This window comes from Wyeomyia smithii, chromosome 2 (genome assembly GCF_029784165.1).
Source record: "Wyeomyia smithii strain HCP4-BCI-WySm-NY-G18 chromosome 2, ASM2978416v1, whole genome shotgun sequence".
In the NCBI taxonomy this organism is placed as follows: domain Eukaryota; kingdom Metazoa; phylum Arthropoda; class Insecta; order Diptera; family Culicidae; genus Wyeomyia; species Wyeomyia smithii.
In genome coordinates, this window is record NC_073695.1 from 211977522 (window position 1) to 212000746 (window position 23225).

The 23225-nt window shown below is 40.5% G+C and overlaps 1 protein-coding gene across 1 annotated transcript in view; it reads right to left on the reverse strand.

The window, feature by feature from the left end:
• The window catches only part of LOC129726013 (uncharacterized), a 172672-nt gene that overhangs the window by 81944 nt on the left and 67503 nt on the right, over positions 1–23225 (reverse strand). Inside the window, exons 2-3 of the mRNA XM_055682538.1 lie at positions 15647–15938; positions 2987–3105 (exon numbers count right to left, since the gene is read on the reverse strand). Of these exons, the coding sequence (XP_055538513.1) occupies positions 2987–3105; positions 15647–15865 (338 nt within the window). The 5' untranslated portion in view covers positions 15866–15938. The remainder of the gene's footprint in view (positions 1–2986; positions 3106–15646; positions 15939–23225) is intronic.

Below are 23225 nucleotides of genomic sequence, written 5' to 3' on the forward strand. Positions count from 1 at the left end.
ATTGATCTGATGAGTCAACGTTTCTTTACTAGAAAAAATGACTGACACGCAAGCAGCCGGGCTATCTTTCCTGTAAAAGTATTCTACTTCAACCTTGCGGTCGTGGCTTCGCACAAAACCCTTCTGTGATTTTTTCATCGCATCGTGACGGTTGATGAAAAATTGATTTATATGGAGCAACCCATACAATGAAAAGTCAAAGGACCTGGCCGGTCATACCTTTACGTCGGCTCAGCTGAATATGTTCGCTGCAAAGGTTATGCTATGAGTTTGGTGGGATCAGGTCGGTGTTATTCATATGAGCTGTCAAAAACGAACGAAATCATCACTGGGGAACGGCATATGTGCGAAAACGAATACATTACGAGCAAAGGCACAAAAAAGTAATTCTACTGTATGACAACGATCGGTCTCATACTACCTAAGTCGTGCGTCAAACTTGCGAAGAAGAAGACGAACACTTTGTAACAGTATTCGAGCTCTACCAGCGATTCGCCATAGTTTCAGTAATTTATAAGAAACCGTTTTTGCGTACAGTGAATCTCAAAAATATTGAAAATCTAACGTTTGCGTTGACCGAATACTGTAACCTGCAATAATCAAAGCACATTTGAATTTCATCTGGTGCATTAAACTCATTCGGAGGCAGCCAAAAAGATGGTATTGCGTAGCAACCATTTTCAATTTATTGATCAGCATTTCGCTAGCGGATAAGTTTCCTAAAACTGTTTTCACCACCCTATTCATAAATTGCTAGGCAGGGACAAAATGCAAACTTCAGTGATTTGTCATTTTCGCAACGCTGATATTACCGCCTTCGGCTTTTACCAAGAAACTAAACAGTAAAAGAGATTTTTTATAGATTCCTATATTAATGCTAACGTCAATCGAAATGGAGTTTCTGGAAAAGAAATTGCGGAAGATTTAGCTGCTTTCAGCAAGGTGCGATAGCCGGAATGTTGGAGTAAAATATTCGATACAAATTGATGTTATGTAATTTGTGGGTCCCGACGGAATCGTTTTATGGAAATTGATTTATCCGCCGTCTGATTTTACTCCGGGCAAGGAAATAAGAGAGCAGGCGTTCCACGCCTGGAAGTCGTAAATTGGATTCCAATCAAATTTATTCCGTCATATTGAAAACTGTTCAGCAGCGTATGGTAGCTTCACGGTTTCGGGTGGAGCGACTAAATGTGATTGAAATTTAGGCTCCAGCAGCTTTAAGTAAAAATCAATACAATTAGTGCATTTTGCATTTGAAGTAGAATAAAAAACATTCTCGCTTATCTACGAATATTCAACCAATCAAACCATAGAAAAACTGCTTTCTTTGTGTATCCTCAACTCAAAGGAAAGTGGCATCATATTCTCCTTTTTTATCTGATTCAGCCTGTTTTTTTTTTTGCAATGCAACAGCTGCAGCAGATCTCTGCTCTGCTGCCTGAATCAATACAATCACAGTGGTATCACTTTGAAGGTACCCTGCTTCAACTTGTGTAGAATGTAACGTGAAAAAAGTTGAAGAGCGTAAAAACTGAAATCACAGATTAGCAGATGCTACACCGTAATAACAAACCGCTTACCTGCAGTTTCGAAAAGGGGAAAATTTTGTCGAAACCGTTTGTCTGTTTCGCCGATGCTTGATAAGGCCAACTTTGAGTGAAACTGCACTGCTGAGAAGGAAGATCCCTTTCATCAGTGCACAGTGCCGGGACAAAAAATAGTTTATATTTTTGTTGAACTTCCCGACGACCAAACAGAATAGTTACCGTGGTTACTATTGATGAGAAAGCTATTTTACTTTGCCGTTGTTGTTGAGAGTTGCGAATGAATGTTGGAAGAATTCCTGCATTGCACTGGCATCCTCTCATCCTCTTGAGGTGAGAAAATAATAGGAAACCACGGCCTCTGTCAAGGGGTCACAATGTCGAACGACGTGAAGTACGAGTAGCAGCGCTATTCGAGCTAGAGGAAGCAAAAATTGGCAGAAAGTTTTTAATTATTGTCGCAAAACAATTACCAACAAACATCTTTAGTGTTTTGTGAATTGTCGAGGCGACACGAAGGTTTTGCAGTCAATGCACTGCAACTATGTTCTAGTTTATGGGGTATGAGAAAAAAAAAGCTGTTGTGCGTTAGAATGAGCAAAAACAGATTGACATCCTAAAGTTGTTGTACTGTTTTTTTTTTCATAAGTTGAAGCTTTGTCAACAACATTCGTCAAGTTGTGGTTATATCCGTGAAACTATTCAAACAGTGTTTTCTACTGAAATTATTTATCCAAATTTGGATTTACAGAATTTTTCCTCGCGGTTTTGTAAACATGATCAAATTATTCCTAAACTCGAATCTAGGCTAAGATAAGTAGCCCAAATATGAGGAAAATTTTCTCCAAAAGTGGGTTAAGATTGTGTGCCAATAATATAAAAATCATTCAAAAGTAGAATAGGACTGCGCCAAACTATAAGTCAAAAATAGTGTTATTTTATCCAAAATTATGCGTCTCCATTAATTCCGAACGAAAGGAAAAAAATCTCAACTTGAATCTAGCGGCACGTTAACGGAGAACAATAATTGGAAATCAGTCGTCAGAATAGCGTATGAAAGCATCTGCGTTTAGCATATTTTTACGTGATTTCCAATGGCACGCGAGAATGCGACGTATTCGACGACAGAACTCATCGGTCGTTCCGTTCGCTCGATGATGGACTCCGATGGGGCCCAAAATAAATGTTTTATTCGGAACGGTGTGCATGCTTGCTGTTGCAATTCGGGAGTGAAAGTGTTCCCTGTGTTGCAATCACGTCCGCAAAAGTTATTTTCCCCCACTGTTTTGGTAAATTGCGTTTGTGAATTGGAACTACGTGAGAATGGCACTGTAATGAACTTCGGCTCGTTTTCGCTGGATATTTTTGCATACAAATAACGGCGCGTCTCCATATAATAAAACCAGTGTGACAACAATAATTGACCGACTGATACTCACTTTCTTGAACCGGCAACCTCTTCTACGATGCAGCGATTGCGTCGCCACCGGCAAGGCGATATCGTCCAGTAGCTGGAAGCGGCACTGCGTGCCCATCCTTCTTCTGGATACAACAGAACCTGAAAAGCCAACAAAATCGTTAATAGTTTAGCGCATATTCACAACCATAATCTATCAAGTATAATAGATAACTTTCGCTTTTTGTCGTTAGTAACCTCAAAATGGCAGTTCTTTTCTACCTACGAATCAAATTGTACGAGTGAAAGTATTTGTCATTCATTTTTTTCACGCTTCAACACTTTCTCCATCATTTCTGGTCCCAGATTTCCCAAAGAGACGGAAAGTAAGGATATATCTCATGGAAACTTTGTCAACGAAGTGATTTTTCTTCCAGATTTTTCTCTAGCCAGGTAAGCCTGTTGAGAGATCGGATGGAAAAAAGAAGAAGATGTTTGATTGCGCTAAATATTATATTAACACGGCAATCAAAAATTGATACTCGCTAGAGAATTGATGATAATATTTTTCTTGCTACCGGCAGCCGGCGCACCGTGGTGTCTTACTGCACCATCCCATCGTAAGCCGGCATGTAGATGTACACAAACTCCACACTTTATGATAAGAAGGCGAAATGATAGGCATCCCGGAATGGGCGATGGCACGCCGGCAAATAGCTACCCCGAGCGTCGTCGCAGTCGTGGGTGGATTTGTGTAAATGCCATATTGATTCGCGATTGAATTACGGTCCCCAAGTACACGTCACACGGGGCGTGTTTTATGTTTTGCGTTTTGCTACTTAGCGGCATTCGTGTTGGTTTTTTCTACGTGATATATAGGTCCAATATTACACCTTTGGATGTAGCGAGAAGACAAATAACAGATTGATTCGATGGTTGATGCTAATATTTATGGAGAGCTTAATATTTTTAAGCAAAATTGGCCTCGTAATAAATCAAAAAGATAGAAAATGCTGTTTTGACGAATGAATCAAAGGGTCGAACCGGTTTTAGAAAATATCGGAACATATCAGAACAAAGTAAATTAAGTTTTGCTGTACTACTTTATTGATTCACACAGTGCGTTTCTTCACGAAATAGACAAATGATAAAACACACATGATATTTCTACAAGTGTTTGGACCATTTTGACTCAAGCGTTTTTTTTAAGTGCGTCATAATTTTAACAGTTGAAATCTTTGACAAGCTCAGTCTCTACTAGAATTTCATCTATCGACGAATGAAAGAAGTGGAACATTTATTTTCTAGGCTTGGGAATATTATTTTTCGTTGAGTGAGCGTACGCAAAATTTTTATTCGCTACTTTGAAGGTAACAACGAAAAATTTTGCTTCTTGTAAAAAATTTGTTACTTAAAAGGTAATGAGATTCATCTTCAGTTGAATAATAACATTAGTTGCATAAGTTTGTTTGTCGTACGCAACGCATACGGAGTAGAGAACGAATATGGCAAGAGCTGCCAGGCACACAAAAAAAATTTTTTTTAGAATAACAGCATGATGCTTAGAGATGCTTTAGAGAGAAACACAAACATTTGCTTTCTTGCAAGCGAATGCAAGCCATGTTGAAAACACACATTCATCGCAAGAGAAAATCTCACTCGGACCTGTTTGATATTACAAAACTCGTGCTAATCTAGGAAACCCATATTCGCATCTCCGGCGACTCTAGTCACAAGGTATTACACTCTTTCATTTCCAAGTAAACAGTGAATTGAGCCTTGGAAAAAGACAGTATTTTTCAATAAGATATTTAAGGCTGGAACGCTATGGGAGAGGTTTTGCATATATGTGAATAATGGGGACTGAACCTGATTGTTGCATCAATACCAATGCAGCGAGTGAAGTCTAGCTAACGCATTCATTGTGAAACATATACAAACGGGTAGCTGTCTTAACTTTTATTACTTTTTGTTTCCTTCTTTTTGGATCAAGTGAATTGGGAGAATATTCAAGAGAGGAAGGTTGAGAGCGAGTAACCTAAACCAATAACAATCATGTAACAAATCGGGATTAGAAATACAGTGGTTTGATGCGCTCACATCACGCACTCGCAATATGGGTTGGGTTGTAGTCAGTGTTACCAGGTTTATCTGGATTATCCAGATGTTTGATTATGTATCCAGATACACAGATTTGATATCTAATTTTCCAGATATTCTATAAATGATCCAGATTTTATCCAGATTTTATTTTTATTGTCTTACAATAAGGTTATCACTTTAAATTTTGCACAGAATTCAGTATGTTTTCATTTCTCAATTTTATTCGAAAAATAACCTTGTAGTACAAATATGAGTGCAAGAGAATATTAAAGAGAGAATAAGTGAGAACAATATAAATGTTGAAGTGTTTTCCTACTATCATAGGCGATACCGCTTACCGTGTAACGCACATGGTGTTCAAATGAACCTGTCAAGTCAATTATTCGAGAATAACAATCGAATTTTTGTTTATCGCAAGTCATGAACAATACGGTACCGTGAACGCGGCAGATTTTGACAGTGCGGATAACATTGACAACGCATGATGACCAGCACATAACCACCCAATAAATTTGTCTCGTTATTTTTACAGTAGCTATTCCAATACTATTTCATGGTTTATGTATTATTGTTTGTATTAAATTTTAATTTTGAGCCGTTAGCATCATAGTGTTTTCTAGAAACCGAAATAACAATTTTCGTGATTTTGAACTTTATTCTAAGGCACACAAACAATCATATATCTCTTGTACAAATAACCCGAAGAGCAATATTGCAACATAGTTTCTTAAACACTGACGTACTGCCGGTAACCGCAAGTCAGTCCCATCTGTAATTTTGTCAATTTTGATTTAGCATCGTATTTTGGCCTGGCTTTGAGTATATTTTCAGATGTACCGATAAAAAATAGTGGTTTGTTCAACAAAAGTGGAAATCAATACAAAGTCGAATTGTAACATTAGGCAAAGTAACCGCAAGTCAGTCCCAGATGAACAATAACCGAAAGTCAGTCCCGATTTACAAGAAAAACATGCATAATACAACAGTAAAATGAATAGGGAGTAAAAAAGAGTTCGATACGATCGTTTAGCAGCTCCGACGGAGCGAGTAGTGCCGCTCCCACCACCCAAATGCACTAAACCGCCCATTGGGACTGATGCCAGTAATGTTCCCAGTTACGGCAACTGGTCGCATCACTATAGGATAAGAGTCGGATTTCGTTTTCGTACCATGATTTTGGGCTGGCACCTGCGCCGAGCTCCTTTAGTAATGTCGTGTGATAACGGCTTGAAACGGCGAGATTACAACCGGTGCAGGGGTCTCCGTCCCGTAAAACCTGGCAGGCCTTCCAGTACGTTCCGAGTCCATTGCCTGGTGGGAACCCGGCAGGAGTAGGATCAGATGTCTTTTCCTGACTTGCGCCGGTCGGGGGTGTCATAGTTGCCCATAAGGCGCTATGGCAGCCGCCCCTAGCCATGGCCTCACTGCTCCGGCATAGACTACCTTGGGACCATTTAGGCGACTACTCCATTATGGATAAGGATAGCGGCTGGTAGGGGGACCCAATAAACAAAAATGTTGAACTCAAAAACAAAAGAGACGGGTGCGGAGGGGTTACCAAATCCCTTCGCACGAGGTGGCATCCAGCGGTCTCCGCAGAAGAAGGCGGAGACGGATGCGGCGAAGTCTGGAGGTGGAAAAACGGCGAATCCGTCGGTGTCCACACCAGACATCTCGGTAGACGGTCCCTTGCTAGTCAAGGCCGTCGAAAGGTGTATGGACACGCGGCCAAGAGTGGCGGCGCTGTCTGAACAACTCGATGCCATAATCGAGTTCTTGGCGAACAGGCGAAACATCGCTGGCGACCTGAAGCAGAGCCTCCTCCTGCTTCGGAGCACCATTGATGAAGCCAGAAAGGAGCACGAAGAACTCGTAGCTCGGGTGAAGGCGGCCGAGAAAGCGGCCAGGACCGGGAGGGCGACTGCATCTAAAGAGGTGCAGACAGATGCCCCCTCGTTCGCGTCGGTCTGCTCCACGGGGCAGGTCGCTAAGCGAACGAGGCAGTCCCCGGGGGAAACGGCCCCCGGGAACACCAAGAAACGATTGGTCGTGCTACTCCCACGGGAACACACGCCAACCGGTTCAAGGTCCACCGCGGAAAAGGCACAGGTGGAGGCTACGGGCAACCCTTGGACTACCGTAGAGGGTAGGAAGCGTCGGGAAGGTGCGACGCGACATGATGGCGGAGCGGCCAGAGGACCAAAAAGGGTAAAAAAGGCGCGGAGTAGGGGTGATGCCCTCATACTCAAGACGGATGGGTCGAAGTACTCAGAAGTCTTGAAGAAGATGAGGGGGGAAACCCATCTCAAGGATCTGGGGGCGGATGTGCGGAGTATCCGCCGATCTCGCACTGGCGAGATGATACTTGAGCTCCGGAAGGACGCCAAGAACAAGGGGGCTACCTACAAAACGGTAGCTGAAAAGGTCCTAGGGAAGGAGGTGCAAGTGCGGGCACTCACCTCAGAAGTGACTCTCCAGCTTAAAAACCTGGACGAAATCACTGAGGGGTGCGACATTGCACAAGCCCTAAAAGCGAAGTGCGGGGTGGAGGTGGCTAAGGAGTCAATCCGCCTCCGCAAAGGTCCGGCGGGGACCCAGATAGCTACCTTCCGACTACCGTCGGTGGACGCTAACCTGGCCCTGAAAGAGGGCAAGTTGAAGGTCGGCTGGTCTGTATGTCCTCTGGGCATACTACAGCAACCAGACATTTGCTTCCGGTGCTTCGAGGGCGGACATAAGTCCTGGACCTGCAAGGGGCCCGATAGGAGCCAGCTGTGCAGGCGATGTGGAGGTGCAGGCCATAAAGCAAAGGACTGTGTGGAGTCTCCCAAGTGCATGGTATGTTCCGGGAAACGGGACGCCAAACACTTTATGGGAGGCCCCAGGTGCCCAGCCGGTAAGCCGGCTGCGAAACCACGGGCGTAAGGGTGACGCAACTGAACCTGAACCATTGCTTCGCGGCTCAGCAGCTGCTACACCAAGCAGCCACTGAGTCGTTGTCGGACATCGCCGTCATATCGGATCCCTACCGCATCCCTCCCGGAAACGGTAACTGGGTTGCGGATAGGTCCAGTTTGACGGCCATATGTACGACGAGCAAGTTCCCGGTTCAGGAGGTTGTCTCAACCTCAGAAGAAGGGTACGTAGTTGCTAAGGTAAACGGAGTGTTCTACTGCAGTTGCTATGCTCCGCCACGTTGGTCTACCGAAAGGTTCACCCAGATGGTCGACCTCCTATCCATGGAGCTAACGGGCCTAACGCCGTTGGTGGTGGCGGGCGACTTCAACGCTTGGGCTGTTGAGTGGGGAAGTCGCTTCACGAACCAGAGGGGCCAGATCCTGTTGGGGGCTTTTGCAAAGCTCAACCTAGATCTGGCCAACGTTGGGAACAAAAGTACATTTAGCAGAAATGGCGCGGAGTCGATCATCGACGTGACGTTCTCCAGCCCAGGACTGATCAAGAACTGGAGGGTAGACGATGGCTACACTAATAGCGACCACCAGGCGGTCTGTTATAGTGTAGACAACAACGAGAGGCGGCAAGCGACGGGTAGAGCCAACACTCCGACCGTTCGCGGGTGGAAGACATCGCACTTTGATGCCGAGTTATTCGAAGAGGCAATGAGAAGGGAGCGCGAGGGGGGCAGTTGGCTCCGCCCGACTGCTGACCAACTAGTTGCTATGCTATCGCGGGCGTGCGACGCCACCATGCCTAGGACTCGCCAACCTAGGAATGGAAAGCCACCGGTTTACTGGTGGACGGACGCGATAGCCGACCTTCGCAGTGCGTGCCTCCGTGCAAGACGGAGGATGCAGCGTGCGCGAAACGAAGAAGAGAGGACAGAGCGCCGCGCAGCATTCAGTTCGGCAAGATCGATGCTAAAGAGTGCGATAAAGGCCAGCAAGAGGGCCTGCTTCGATAGGCTATGTGCGAGTGCCAATACAAATCCGTGGGGTGACGCCTACAGGATCGTAATGGCCAAGACTAAAGGCGCGCTGGCGCCTGCAGAGCGATCACCAGCGATGCTGGAGCGTATCATCGAGGGACTCTTTCCACGCCACGAGCCAAGTCCTTGGCCTCCGGCAGTCGAGTCTCACGTCCGACGTTCCAGTATCTCAGACATAGACCAGAGATGGTCGGCCAACCTGCCGAGCATCCAATCCGTGAGTGACGACAGCCGTGTCGAGGCAGGGGAGGAGGCAAGGGTTACGAACGAGGAACTCATCGTGATCGCCAAATCCCTAAAGGTGAGCAAGGCACCGGGACCGGATGGTATCCCTAACCTGGCGATCAGGCTGGCGATAAAAACGGCCCCCGGGCTGTTCAGGGCAGTCATGCAGAGGTGCCTGGATGACTGTCTCTTTCCGGACAGGTGGAAGCGGCAGAGACTGGTCTTATTGCCGAAGGCTGGGAAACCGCCAGGGGACCCATCGGCATATAGGCCTATCTGCCTGCTGGACACCGCGGGCAAGGTGCTTGAGAGGATCATCCTCAACAGACTGGTGAGGTACACGGAGGGTGTACACGGTCTGGCAAGTAACCAGTTCGGCTTCCGGAAGGGCAGGTCCACGCTGGACGCAATCTCTTCCGTCATCAAGACGGCGGAGGTAGCAATCCAGCGCAAGAGAAGGGGAATACGCTACTGCGCAATCGTCACGCTCGACGTGAAGAATGCGTTCAATAGTGCCAGTTGGGACTCCATAGCGCTCGCGCTCAGGAGCATCCATGTACCGGTGTCGCTGTACAAGATTCTGGAAAACTATTTCCAGAATCGAGTACTTGTTTACGACACGGAGGAGGGTCAGAAGTGCGTCCCAATTACCGCAGGAGTTCCGCAAGGTTCTATCCTGGGCCCGGTGTTGTGGAATGTCATGTATGACGGAGTGTTGAAACTCAAGTTCCCTGTAGGGGTTGTGATCGTCGGCTTTGCAGACGACATAACGCTGGAGGTTTACGGCGAGTCTATCGAGGAGGTCGAGTTGACGGCCGCGCACTGTATACGCAAGGTCGAGGACTGGATGCGCTCCAGGAAACTGGAGCTCGCGCATCATAAGACGGAGGTCACGGTTGTGAACAACCGTAAATCGGAGCAACAGGCGGTGGTCAGAGTCGGAGACTGCACCATCACCTCGAAGCGATCCCTGAAGCTCTTGGGGGTTATGGTGGACGACAAGCTCACGTTCGGGAGTCACGTCGACTATGCCTGTAAGAGGGCCTCATCGGCTATTGCAGCACTATCTCGTATGATGTCCAATAGCTCAGCGGTTTATGGCAGCAAGCGAAGACTTCTTGCCAGCGTGGTTTCGTCCATACTTAGGTATGGTGGGCCAGTGTGGTCCAGAGCGCTAGGTACTAACAGTTACCGTGGTAAACTGGAAAGTACCTACAGGCTCATGTGCCTGAGAGTTGCGAGTGCGTATCGTACGGTGTCATACGATGCAATCTGTGTCTTGTCCGGCATGATGCCTATCAGCATCGCCATCAAGGAGGACAGAGAGTGTTTCGACCAACGTGACACAAGGGGCATACGAGGTACCAGAAGGTCATTCTCGATGCTCCGCTGGCAGCGGGAATGGTCCAACTCCACAAAGGGCAGATGGACGCACCGACTCATACCGAAGATATCCGGCTGGGTCGGGAGACGACATGGCGAGGTGAACTTCCACCTGACACAAATCCTGTCAGGCCATGGTTGTTTCAGGCAATATCTGCACAGGTTCGGACACGCGGTGTCTCCCATGTGTCCCGAGTGCGTGGAGGAGGAGGAGACTGCTGAGCATGTCTTCTTCGTATGCCCCCGTTTCGCAAGAGCGAGGAGCAACATGATGGCTGTGAGCGGGCCTGGCACTACTCCGGACAATCTAGTCCGGAAGATGTGCGACGACCCGGACATCTGGAACGCGGTCTGTGCGGCCGCCTCTCAGATTGTTCTGGAGCTGCAACTTGTGTGGCGGGTCAACCACCAACACGCCAGTGGTAGCTAATTATCAGTCTCCAGGTAGTTAGCTAGGAGGTTATAAGAGTAAAGAGGGTGCATCACGCACAAAAGCCACTCCCCGACGTAATACTTAACCGTCGTTCCGGGAAGACCAGGGCTGGAGACTGGAGGGGTTTTAGTGGGTCGGGACAGGGATCAGTAGGTGTCTGGGCGAGTGTAACTACCCCAGCATCTCTCCCCTAGTCTCATCCCCACACCCTGAGTTCTCTTCTCAGGTGTCTGTTTGCAGATTTCCCCGCCACCTTTAAAAAAAAAAAAAATACAAAGTCGAATTGTAACATTAGGCAAAGTAACCGCAAGTCAGTCACAGATGAAAAATAACCGAAAGTCAGTCCCGATTTACAAAAAAAAACATGCATAATACAACAGTAAAATGAATAGGGAGTAAAAAAGAGTTCGATACGATCGTTTAGATGAAAATAAGTTATCTAGTAATAATTATCAATTATTGGGATTATTTTTGAGTTTGAATTGGTGATGAATTTATGTGGAGCAATTTTCTGCTAATACGAATTCAAGTCAATTTTTTTTCTTGGTTCGCTTCTTCGTAGATCTATCCATTAAATCGTCAGTACCGAAAAACTTCCATCAGAATCCAGGGAATCGTTTCAAGATATCTTCAAAGGTGATGCTCGAACCTCAAACGGATTTTGATCATCTTGACATTTGTTGTCGGATGAACCAACTGCAGTCCCGGCTTCAGTTTCTTTATCCGAGTCCTCACTGGATAAGCTTTCATCGGTTCCGTACATCATGAGATTTTCCAACGTCGACATTTCTTAAAAGGTTCTCATGGACATACACTTCCTAACAGCGAAGGATTGACAGTTTTTCACGGCAACGAATAACAACACGTCAACACGCACTATAGTTTCAACATGGCAATGTGACTGACTTGCGGTTACTTTTCTCTTCGGTGTAGAATGTAACGGCAAGTCAGTCACACTCAAGGTTTTTATCATAAAATCAATTATATCAATAGTTTTTACAACGTAATTAGGGCAGGCTAGTATGCAAATTATATTTTACCATGAATATTGTCAAAATAATTCATCTTATATAAGTGATAAATGAGCGTGAATGAAATATCTTTCGAAGCTGTTTTCTCGTTTTAACATTTTTACAGATGGGACTGACTTGCGGTTACCGGCAGCGTACTGGTCTCAGCACCAACACCACGGGAACGATTTGAAGTGATTGACGAATTCGATTATCTTAGTACGCTTGTGGGTCACATGCCATACGATATGATACGATATACGATATGAACCGTGAAGTGAAACGACGAGTTGAAGCTGCGTACAGGGCCTTCTACGAGCTACGCTACGAGCTAAGGTCCCGTAGTTTGCAAACTCGCACAAAACTATACGAAACGTATACGACGCTGATACTCCCGGTGGCCCTTTACGAACATGAAACAAGGACGCTGAAAGAAGCTGATCGACAAGTGCCCGGAATTTTTGAGCGTAAAGTTCTGCGATTGATACTCGGCAGTAAACTGGAAGTGGAGTGTGGCGCGGACGCATGAATCACGAGTTGTACCAGGAATACAAACATGCTGATATAGTGAAGGTAGTACAGCGGGGCAGGCTTTAGTGGGCTGGACAAGTAGCCAGAATGCCTGACGAGAGAGCCGCCAAAACTATCTTCAGTAGGAACCAGGAAGAGGCCGTCGACTTCGTGGTAGGCCTCACACGCGGTGAAAGAAGATGCACGATCTTCTGGTGTACGAGAAGATTGGAGAGCGCTTGCCCAAGACAGGTGAAGCTGGACATCTCTAATTCGTTTGGCCCTAGACTGGTGTACGGTCCGTTAGCCAACAAAGTAAGTAAAGTAAAGTAAGTAAATGCATTCTAGTATATCCAGTAAGCAAGCAAGCAAAGCAAGTACTACATTCCGATTCGAAACTTGACCTTCTGTTTGTTATACACAGACTTCGCAGCCAACTGTTTAGTGTACAGGACAATTACGGGCCTAGCGCTACTATCCTACTGACACTAACAGTCTCTCCCGAGCCGAGACTCGAACATACGACGACTGGCTTGTTAGGCCAGCATCGTACCTCGAGACCACCTGGGAGGTTAGCACTTAATTTAAAAATACAAAACCCGGAGGAGATCCATTGAAGATTCATATAATCAAGTAATTTTTTTAAAAGCAATCAAAGTTAGCCGCTTTTACGGTACCAAAGGAAATCGAATTTTGCGGATTTCGCTCAGTAGTAGGTTCCTAAAATTCGGTCTTCTCGAAAAAAGCTTCTGCAACCTTTTTCCCGGAGCCATATCCACAGACAGACAGACTTTCGATGCAATATTCTGTTGCAAAGTCTGAAATAGAATACACTAAAGTATTTTTCTAAGCGAGAGATACGAAGCCCATAAAAAAACTGCGTAAATTTTGAAATCTGCGTCAATTCTGAAATTCATTTGCTAAATGTTTTTGATTATTTCTGCTAGAATCTTTCGAAAAAAAATCAATAGCAGTGTTATTTCAACCTACAAGTCAAGCTAAAAATCAACAAAAATATGAAAAGATTAGGCCAAATCAATGAATATTTAATAAATGGATTGAATAAACTCATCGCATATTCTGATTTGAAAATAAACAAGCATGAAAACAAGTCTGCATAAAAAAAAACTTTAGTGTATTCTCCCGAAATTCCTTCGCCCGAATAAAGTGCTGATACTAGGCACCTTGTTACCCACAGAAAGAAACAACGACGTGAAACATTGGTTCAGTTATAGAAATTTGCAAAATTTGAAGGGTAGCGTGTTAAAACGTTGAAGTTTGGCATTCAAAGCTATATTTTTTTCCGGTTTTTTAAGGTTTTGTTCGTTGTCTAGTGTTTGCTATGAAAACTACAAGACGGCTGAATTTGCAAGGAAGAAACTGATTTATTTTTAATCTAAGCGAGTTTGGCAGTGGCTGTTGAAAGAAAATTTGAAGTAATTGATGGCAAGTGGCTCATTTACGAGTGACAGTGAAGATTGATGCTTACCAAACCAAATCATCAAAAGGCAGACGGCGTTCGGCAGATTTATATGCGTCAAATTTGAAGTACCAAGTTCTGAAGAGTTAGCTATAAAGAAATTTGTATACTCTATAAAACAAATCATCAATAAGTGTGCTTGCCCCCAAACACCATCTTTACTGTCAATTTGAACCGGTTTTAAATCATAGAATTTTATATGTCTGTGTAAATTGATTCCACATCTTGTAGTATAATATTTCGCATTTCACTGAGAAATACCACATACACTTGGCGTGGTTCAAATCGGTCTCAAATCAGTAAGTTAAATAGTGTTGTGCTCTAGTGACACATTCGTGGGTAACCCTAACAGCGTCCTTACTGTCTGTTGGTCTAAACCGATTTAAATTTGCACCCCTATCCCAGCATGTTGCCGTAAGACGTAATTCTATGTCGAAGGCGGCAATGAAACTTAAATATTCTCACTCGTGAACCATTTACTTTAAATACTTTAGCACAGAATATGTTCAGCCATGATTAGAACGAATTTTGTTTTTTTAACGTACTATACCTGTTCGAGTCAACTAATTCAGCTCGATGGAATTTTAGTTTCGTGTGCCACTTGTTAACGCAAATGCAAACTTTTAAAGCTCGACGCGTTTGACATCCGCATCCTGCTGAGAGAAATTTTGCGAAATTTCTAGATGGTGAATACCTTACTTCGCAATGTTTTTAGAATACAAATAGTTTCCTTTTTTGAAAATTCCAGAAAGCAGTACATAGTTATGAAAGGCGCAGTGATGCCTGAAATGTCTACAGAGTGTCCATTCCTAAATCTTGAGTAATTTGATCTCGATCAAACCAGCACAAAATTATATCTTGTATCGAAATTAGTGATATTACATGTTGTTTGAAATTGTACTTTAAAAGAATCATTTGATCTTCTTTTTTGGTTTCGTATTAAAAGTCCACAAGTACATTGAAAACTATCTATAACAAAATCGAATCGGACTTCTCTGGACCCTGGAAGCATTGAAAGGTCCGCTATACTTTCCGGTTCTATTACGAAATAAAATCGAACGCTTTGTGGAGTCCTTTTTGACCAGGTTCAAGATCAGGCTTTGCAAACTACACCCTGTGCGATGTCGCGATCAACATTCATATCAATCATTCGAAAACCCACCCGAAAACGATTACTATGAAAAAATACCGCCTATGTGAAACTTTCGTTCAATCATTTATCGTTTATTAACATCTTAATTAACGTTCAAGTCAGACTCGATTATTTAAACGAAAAATTTCGACGCCCGATTTCGTTAAATTCTCATTTTTTTTCAGCACAAATACGTTCCTTGGGCTCTCGGATACGAAATAGATTTCCAAGTTCGACCTTGGCACTGTAAAAATACAATGATAAACAAAACATTGTCACATTCTACCTTAGCAGTAAAAATAGCTTGCTTGATAATACATAATAAGCTGCAAAAATGTGAACAACAATCATTGAATTCATCCCGAAGTGGAAGCAAAATAAATATACACAAGGAAATTGCTTCACTTTGTTTCTTCTATTGCATCACACTTCGAAAACTACCGAATCCCTGAATCGTCCATCACAGCGTCACAACGCTTACCTTATTGGGATATCCGTTGTATCGTAGCAGCTTCTTGCAGCACTTGCCCCGACTTTCGAAGTAGATCTCCGACGGTGGCCGTGGGGGCGTACGGCGTCCTATCGCACAACAGCCAACATTGGTGGGGGAGGCGGGCGGATGCAGCAGGCTGGCCGGTAGCGGGGGGTTGCCTTTGTCTATCGTCGCTATTGTGGCCGTGTTGGATGGTTTGAATTCCATTGTAGCACCCCTTGTCTGGTCTACCGGCAGTAACGAGGAGGCAGCACTGGATTAGGCACCACTGGCCGTGGTTCTTTCGGTCCGATACAATGATAGGAAGAGAAAGTGCAGAAAAGGAAGAGAAAAAAACCGATCAGATTACCGGATAATACATTTTTAGCTGCTCGAGCTGCGGTGTAAGTATGTACCTAAGAGAGAGATTTTTTTTTTCGAAATGACCTATTTCCCCAAAAATAACAGAATATTTCTGACGTTGTTTTTTCCTTGTATCTCATCGTTTCATCGTTCGATTACATCACATAAAGAGACATAGAACGTCGGACGGAGTTGCATTCAATACCAATCTTTCGTGTTTCTACAATTTCCGTTTTTCGGTCAACTAACTAATCCGTGTTTTAACTTCCTGTTACCATTTTGATTGTCCACCAGCATGGAAGGCCACATAAAAGAGTCAGGAAAAAAATGGAGAGAGAAAAAAACCAACCCAGTGTAATGTACACAAACGACGCTAGAGAGAACGCTAGTCAACATGTGTGTACATCGTCAAGAAAAATTTGCATATAAATAAGTTATGTGTCGCACAGCATGCAACATTCCGCCGGAGTGTCTGTGAGATCAAGGAAACCGACGTCGGAGTGGTTTCAAGCAATGTGAGATATGAACTTCCCGATAGGCACCTACTGAGTGCCAACTGTCGGTCACACTCCCGGGAGGGCAGGGGGACTTCGAGAAGATGCATCAAAATGAAAAGTCTCCAACCACACTCCCAGCGTGGGTTGTACAGCTTTACTGCGTGTATATGCAAACTAGGCTACGAGTGTGTGCCGTATGTGTGCTGTTTCGTTTGGTAAACGTGCTTTGTCCTACAATGCGACATTTCTGCTTGACGCCACTAATGTTTGACTGAATGGCACTGCCGTTGATCGAAATTGAGTTTATAAAAGTGAACATCTGTACAGCATATGGGCATGAATCTAGTCTTGATCCAGTCCTATGGCGAATGTGTGTCTCATACAAGGTTTAAGTCTACGCTTCTACGCTTCTACGTACGTTACCAATTGAAGTGTCAAACTAATACGTTTTATGCATATTTCATTTTATTATTGGATATTCCCTTGTCAATAGAAGTTATAAATTGTAAAATAGAAGTCGTAAATCGTAGAATTTATTATACTTTTGCTATTTACAAGACAAACTCACTTTTGCGTGGCACCAAATATGGAAATATAAAATAAATTTTTTGTTCAAGGAAACCACACACCTTTGTGCGTGACTCAAACAGCATTCTCACTGACTGTTTTTCCGAACCGAAAATGAGCTATTTGTGCTTCACTAATCAACCGCCCAAACAGAGAATAAATTGGAATAAGTTAAAGAGAGATAAGTAAAAGCTACATGCATGAAAAATTGAACAAAATCAAATTTAAATGCAAAGTTTTAAATAAAATATTATTAGCTGCGTTCGTCTTTATCTTTCTATTCTTCTCTACTTTTGTTTCTATTTTCTTCATTTCAGTTTAGGTTTTGAGTTTTTCCTTTTTAATGTTTTTCGTATATGTGATTAGCCTTCTTTTGTTTTCTGTTTGCTGTTGTTTCTAGTTTCTAGTTTCTTGTTTCTTGTTTCTTGTTTCTTGTTTCTTGTTTCTTGTTTCTTGTTTCTTGTTTCTTGTTTCTTGTTTCTTGTTTCTTGTTTCTTGTTTCTTGTTTCTTGTTTCTTGTTTCTTGTTTCTTGTTTCTTGTTTCTTGTTTCTTGTTTCTTGTTTCTTGTTTCTTGTTTCTTGTTTCTTGTTTCTTGTTTCTTGTTTCTTGTTTCTTGTTTCTTGTTTCTTGTTTCTTGTTTCTTGTTTCTTGTTTCTTGTTTCTTGTTTCTTGTTTCTTGTTTCTTGTTTCTTGTTTCTTGTTTCTTGTTTCTTGTTTCTTGTTTCTTGTTTCTTGTTTCTTGTTTCTTGTTTCTTGTTTCTTGTTTCTTGTTTCATGTTTCTTGTTTCTTGTTTCTTGTTTCTTGTTTCTTGTTTCTTGTTTCTTGTTTCTTGTTTCTTGTTTCTTGTTTCTTGTTTCTTGTTTCTTGTTTCTTGTTTCTTGTTTCTTGTTTCTTGTTTCTTGTTTCTTGTTTCTTGTTTCTTGTTTCTTGTTTCTTGTTTCTTGTTTCTTGTTTCTTGTTCCTTGTTTCTCGTTTTTTGTTTCTTGTTTCTTGTTTCTTGTTTTTATTGTTTCTTGTTTTTTGTTTCTTGTTTTTGTTTTCTTTTTCTTAATTTTCTATTTTCTATTTTCTCTTTTCTATTTTCTATTTTCTATTTTCTATTTTCTATTTTCTATTTTCTATTTTCTATTTTCTATTTTCTATTTTCTATTTTCTATTTTCTATTTTCTCTTTTCTATTTTCTATTTTCTATTTTCTATTTTCTATTTTCTATTTTCTATTTTCTTTTTTCTATTTTCTATTTTCTATTTTCTATTTTCTATTTTCTATTTTATATTTTCTATTTTCTATTTTCTATTTTTTATTTTCTATTTTCTATTTTCTATTTTCTATTTTCTATTTTCTATTTTTTATTTTCTATTTTCTATTTTCTATTTTCTATTTTCTATTTTCTATTTTCTATTTTCTATTTTCTATTTTCTATTTTCTATTTTCTATTTTCTATTTTCTATTTTCTATTTTCTATTTTCTATTTTCTATTTTCTATTTTCTATTTTCTATTTTCTATTTTCTATTTTCTATTTTCTATTTTCTATTTTCTATTTTCTATTTTCTATTTTCTATTTTCTATTTTCTATTTTCTATTTTCTATTTTCTATTTTCTATTTTCTATTTTCTATTTTCTATTTTCTATTTTCTATTTTCTATTTTCTATTTTCTATTTTCTATTTTCTATTTTCTATTTTCTATTTTCTATTTTCTATTTTATATTTTCTATTTTCTATTTTCAATTTTCAATTTTCAATTTTCTATTTTCTATTTTCTATTTTCTATTTTCTATTATCTATTTTCTATTATCTATTTTCTATTTTCTATTTTCTATTTTCTATTTTCTATTTTCTATTTTCTATTTTCTATTTTCTATTTTCTATTTTCTATTTTTGATTTTCTATTTTCTATTTTCTAATTTCTATTTTCTATTTTCTCTTTTCTCTTTTCTCTTTTCTATTTTCTATTTTCTATTTTCTATTTTCTATTTTCTATTTTCTATTTTCTATTTTCTATTTTCTATTTTCTATTTTCTATTTTCTATTTTCTATTTTCTATTTTCTATTTTCTATTTTCTATTTTCTATTTTCTATTTTCTATTTTCTATTTTCTATTTTCTATTTTCTATTTTCTATTTTCTATTTTCTATTTTATATTTTCTATTTTCTATTTTCTATTTTCTATTTTCTATTTTCTATTTTCTATTTTCTATTTTCTATTTTCTATTTTCTATTTTCTATTTTCTATTTTCTATTTTCTATTTTCTATTTTCTATTTTCTATTTTCTATTTTCTATTTTCTATTTTCTATTTTCTATTTTCTATTTTCTATTTTCTATTTTCTATTTTCTATTTTCTATTTTCTATTTTCTATTTTCTATTTTCTATTTTCTATTTTCTATTTTCTATTTTCTATTTTCTATTTTCTATTTTCTATTTTCTATTTTCTATTTTCTATTTTCTATTTTCTATTTTCTATTTTCTATTTTCTATTTTCTATTTTCTATTTTCTATTTTCTATTTTCTATTTTCTATTTTCTATTTTCTATTTTCTATTTTCTATTTTCTATTTTCTATTTTCTATTTTCTATTTTCTATTTTCTATTTTCTATTTTCTATTTTCTATTTTCTATTTTCTATTTTCTATTTTCTATTTTCTATTTTCTATTTTCTATTTTCTATTTTCTATTTTCTATTTTCTATTTTCTATTTTCTATTTTCTATTTTCTATTTTCTATTTTCTATTTTCTATTTTCTATTTTCTATTTTCTATTTTCTATTTTCTATTTTCTATTTTCTATTTTCTGTTTACTATTTTCTATTTTCTATTTTCTATTTTCTATTTTCTATTTTCTATTTTCTTTTTTCTATTTTCTATTTTCTATTTTCTTTTTTCTATTTTCTATTTACTATTTTCTATTTTCAATTTTCTATTTTCAATCTTCTATTTTCTATTTTCTATTTTCTATTTTCTATTTTCTATTTTCTATTTTCTATTTTCTATTTTCTATTTTCTATTTTCTATTTTCTATTTTCTATTTTCTGTGTTTTATTTTCTATTTTATATGTTTGATTTTTTGTTTTCTGTTCAATCGGATGCAAAATTCAATTCAATTATTTTTCGCAGTTCAACGGAGACAGCTGGACATTTTCCGCACTGCTGATTCCCAGCTGCTCAACGGTTGCGGCTTTGGTTACTGTTTGCAAACTAAGTCTCGCTAGTAGGTAGTAATTATCACATCACCTTTCTGGTCAGAATATATTCAAAGCAGTCTTGCTTAGCCGGAACGTAGGATGAAAGTGACTTGATGAAAGATGATGACGATACGATGACGGTACAAACAAACAAGCAACGACTGACGTGTGTGTGTGTGTGTTTGTGTACACTGCCAGCAGATTTTCCTCACTCCTGCTGGAGATAGTTGGTAGTTTGTGTACAGGGACAGCACCACCTTTAGGCTATTTAGATCCCGATGATGATGGGTGCACTCAGTCTGTTTACAAAACACAAACAGGATTAGTTTTCGTGCTGCAGCCGAGCTTTCTTCCTGTGTCTTACTTTAGCAAAGCATTTGGTTTGTTCGTACGTGCTACTATACCAGCCAAGCGCTCTCCTATAGAAGCGCACATATCGATTCAAGCGAACCACGTATAGGCGAACATATAGTAAAATCCGTGGTAGAGTCGAGCACCTACTTCTATACGTACATTCAGTATGCAGCAGCTCACAGGGATCGTAAACACCCACTTTAGGAATGGCCGTTTATTGCTTTCCCGATGTGATTCAGCAATAAAAATTCTAGTGGTTGACGGGCGTGAAGATGCATCGCTTGCATGCCTCTCGGCCGATGATCGATTGCTGTTCATCGATTATTGCCGGGCTAATCGGAAATCAATGAAACTGCAATCTATTGTTTTATTTCTACATAAATGATATCGGAAGAATGTCGAAAATGGAATTTGTTGATTGGATGCAGGGTGTTTTTTCCGCATAACCCTAAATCGCTCGTAGTTAAAACTTGTAAAGGATAATATAGACAATATGTTTACTAAAATTTAGAAAAAAAGGCTTTTAATTATTGTTAGTGAAAATTTAGACAATTGTTTTTTTAGGAAGCATATATTAGTTTATTCACAACCTATGGTTCTAAAGAAAACCAAGTAAAAATCATTCACTCAGGTCATATGACAAATATTCTGATTTCAAATATTATCCGAAGACTTAGTATATTACATTACCGTTTTGTCGATAATTTCCCCAGATAACTTAGAAACTCCAAACTGTTTCATATTCCATTCACATCCGGGTGTCACGACCTGACCTAACCTCTGCCGATCCCGAAATTTGTCGATATCATATTTTCAACTTCAAAGTAGTCCACAGTAGGTTCACCCTGCCTCGTAGCATTCCAGCAACGACGTGCGTTCTTTAGATTGCTGCTGTGCTCATCAGAAAGTCCCCTTAACAAGCATAAACCCCGCGCATGAAGCTAAGGTTCAATCCTGTCCCTTTGGTGAGTACGTTGTGAAAGTAAGTAAATTGTGGCAGCCAGGCAAATCGATGCTCAAACAATTCTAACGCAAGTACCTAGTTCCCTCGAAAATATACTCATCAGTCCATAGATTGTGCATGAGTCCTAATGATAGTCAGAAAGGGATTCAAATTGGTGCCCTACTCACTGCGATCGAAATTCACCAACCGGATAGGCTCGGCACAATCGGGGACCGTTTGACCATTTTGCATTTATCGACCCAAATACCCTTCTGATAGGTGCCAGTGGGAAGGCATGGAAAGGTTCGCAGTGCCTGTTGAAAAGGTTCCCAACCATCTGAGGGCTAGCCTATGCCTACGCTACTAACCAGGCGATGGAAATATGAAATGAAATGCAAATAAAATCATTAGATACGAGACCCGGTCAGTCAGTCAGTCAGTCAGTCAGCTAGTCGGTCAGTTAGTCAGTGGGTATGCTAGCAGGGGGAGATCGGGGTAGGGGGATCCATTTTCATTAGAGTTAAATGGAAATTGATTTAGATTGGATGGCACACATTCATGGCAACGTTCTGTGCTAGGCTGCGCAGCGCTGCTGGCCGGATCACAGAAAGTGCCCTCCACTAATGGATGTGCGTGTGAGCAGGGATCTCGTATCAATTACCTAACATCGTTATGAGTGGCGCAATCAGTGATACTGGTTTGCATTTTACAGCAGAAAGCTGAAAGCAATTAGCAAATGACACCTGTAATACAGCAGGTCGGTCGTTCTTCCGATGTACTTTATGCGAAAGTCTCCAGCCGGTAAGCTTGCCAGCTTACCAACTCAACATCCATTTCGCAGCCAGGTTTAACGTTGAAAGAGATAGTTTTGATGGGGACACGTCTTTGTTTACTATACTGGGATGCATTCTGTAAAATTGGAAATGAAACGGGCAAATGTTGCGTCAGATTTCAAACGCTAATAACCATGATAACAGCATAACCACATAATGGATAACAATAACCAATATGTTGTTGGATAGATAAAATGTATAACAATTTTGTAATGTGTTAATTATCACTCTAATTTCATTGCTAAGCGGTAAAATTGATAATAATTTCAATAACAAATTTACGCGAATAATGAACCAATTACATGCGAGCATTCCTAGCACAGACGACGTGAATGGACACCATCCGTTCCCTGTGATATTCCCTGTATCAATTTCGAAATAAAAATTGACAGAGTCTCCCAGTCCCAATTGGTCAATTTATTTTTGCTTCCATGAGCTTAGACTAATATGATGTCCCCAAGGTAAAAGTTTTCCTAAAAGTTTGAAACAATACCCATCCTTGAACAATCTCTAAACCTGCGTGTTAGGTACTGTAGAACCTAATAAAAACTGATGTCTTGAAAGAAAACATGCCAGTAAAAGCAACAGTACCAGTGGAGTATAGAACCGCAGGTCTCTCGTCGTCTATGATTGCAGTGGTACTCTTCTATTCGTACTGCAGCAGTACTATTCGTATTGCAGTGGTACACTTTTGTTCGTACATTTCTATTCGTATGCAATTGAGGAAAAACTACAATACTGCTGTTGATGGTGATTGAAAGTTTATTTCATAAATATGATTGCCATAAATTACTCAGCAAAAATTGTAAATTTTTGCAACGGATATTTATTTAATTTTATCTTCGAT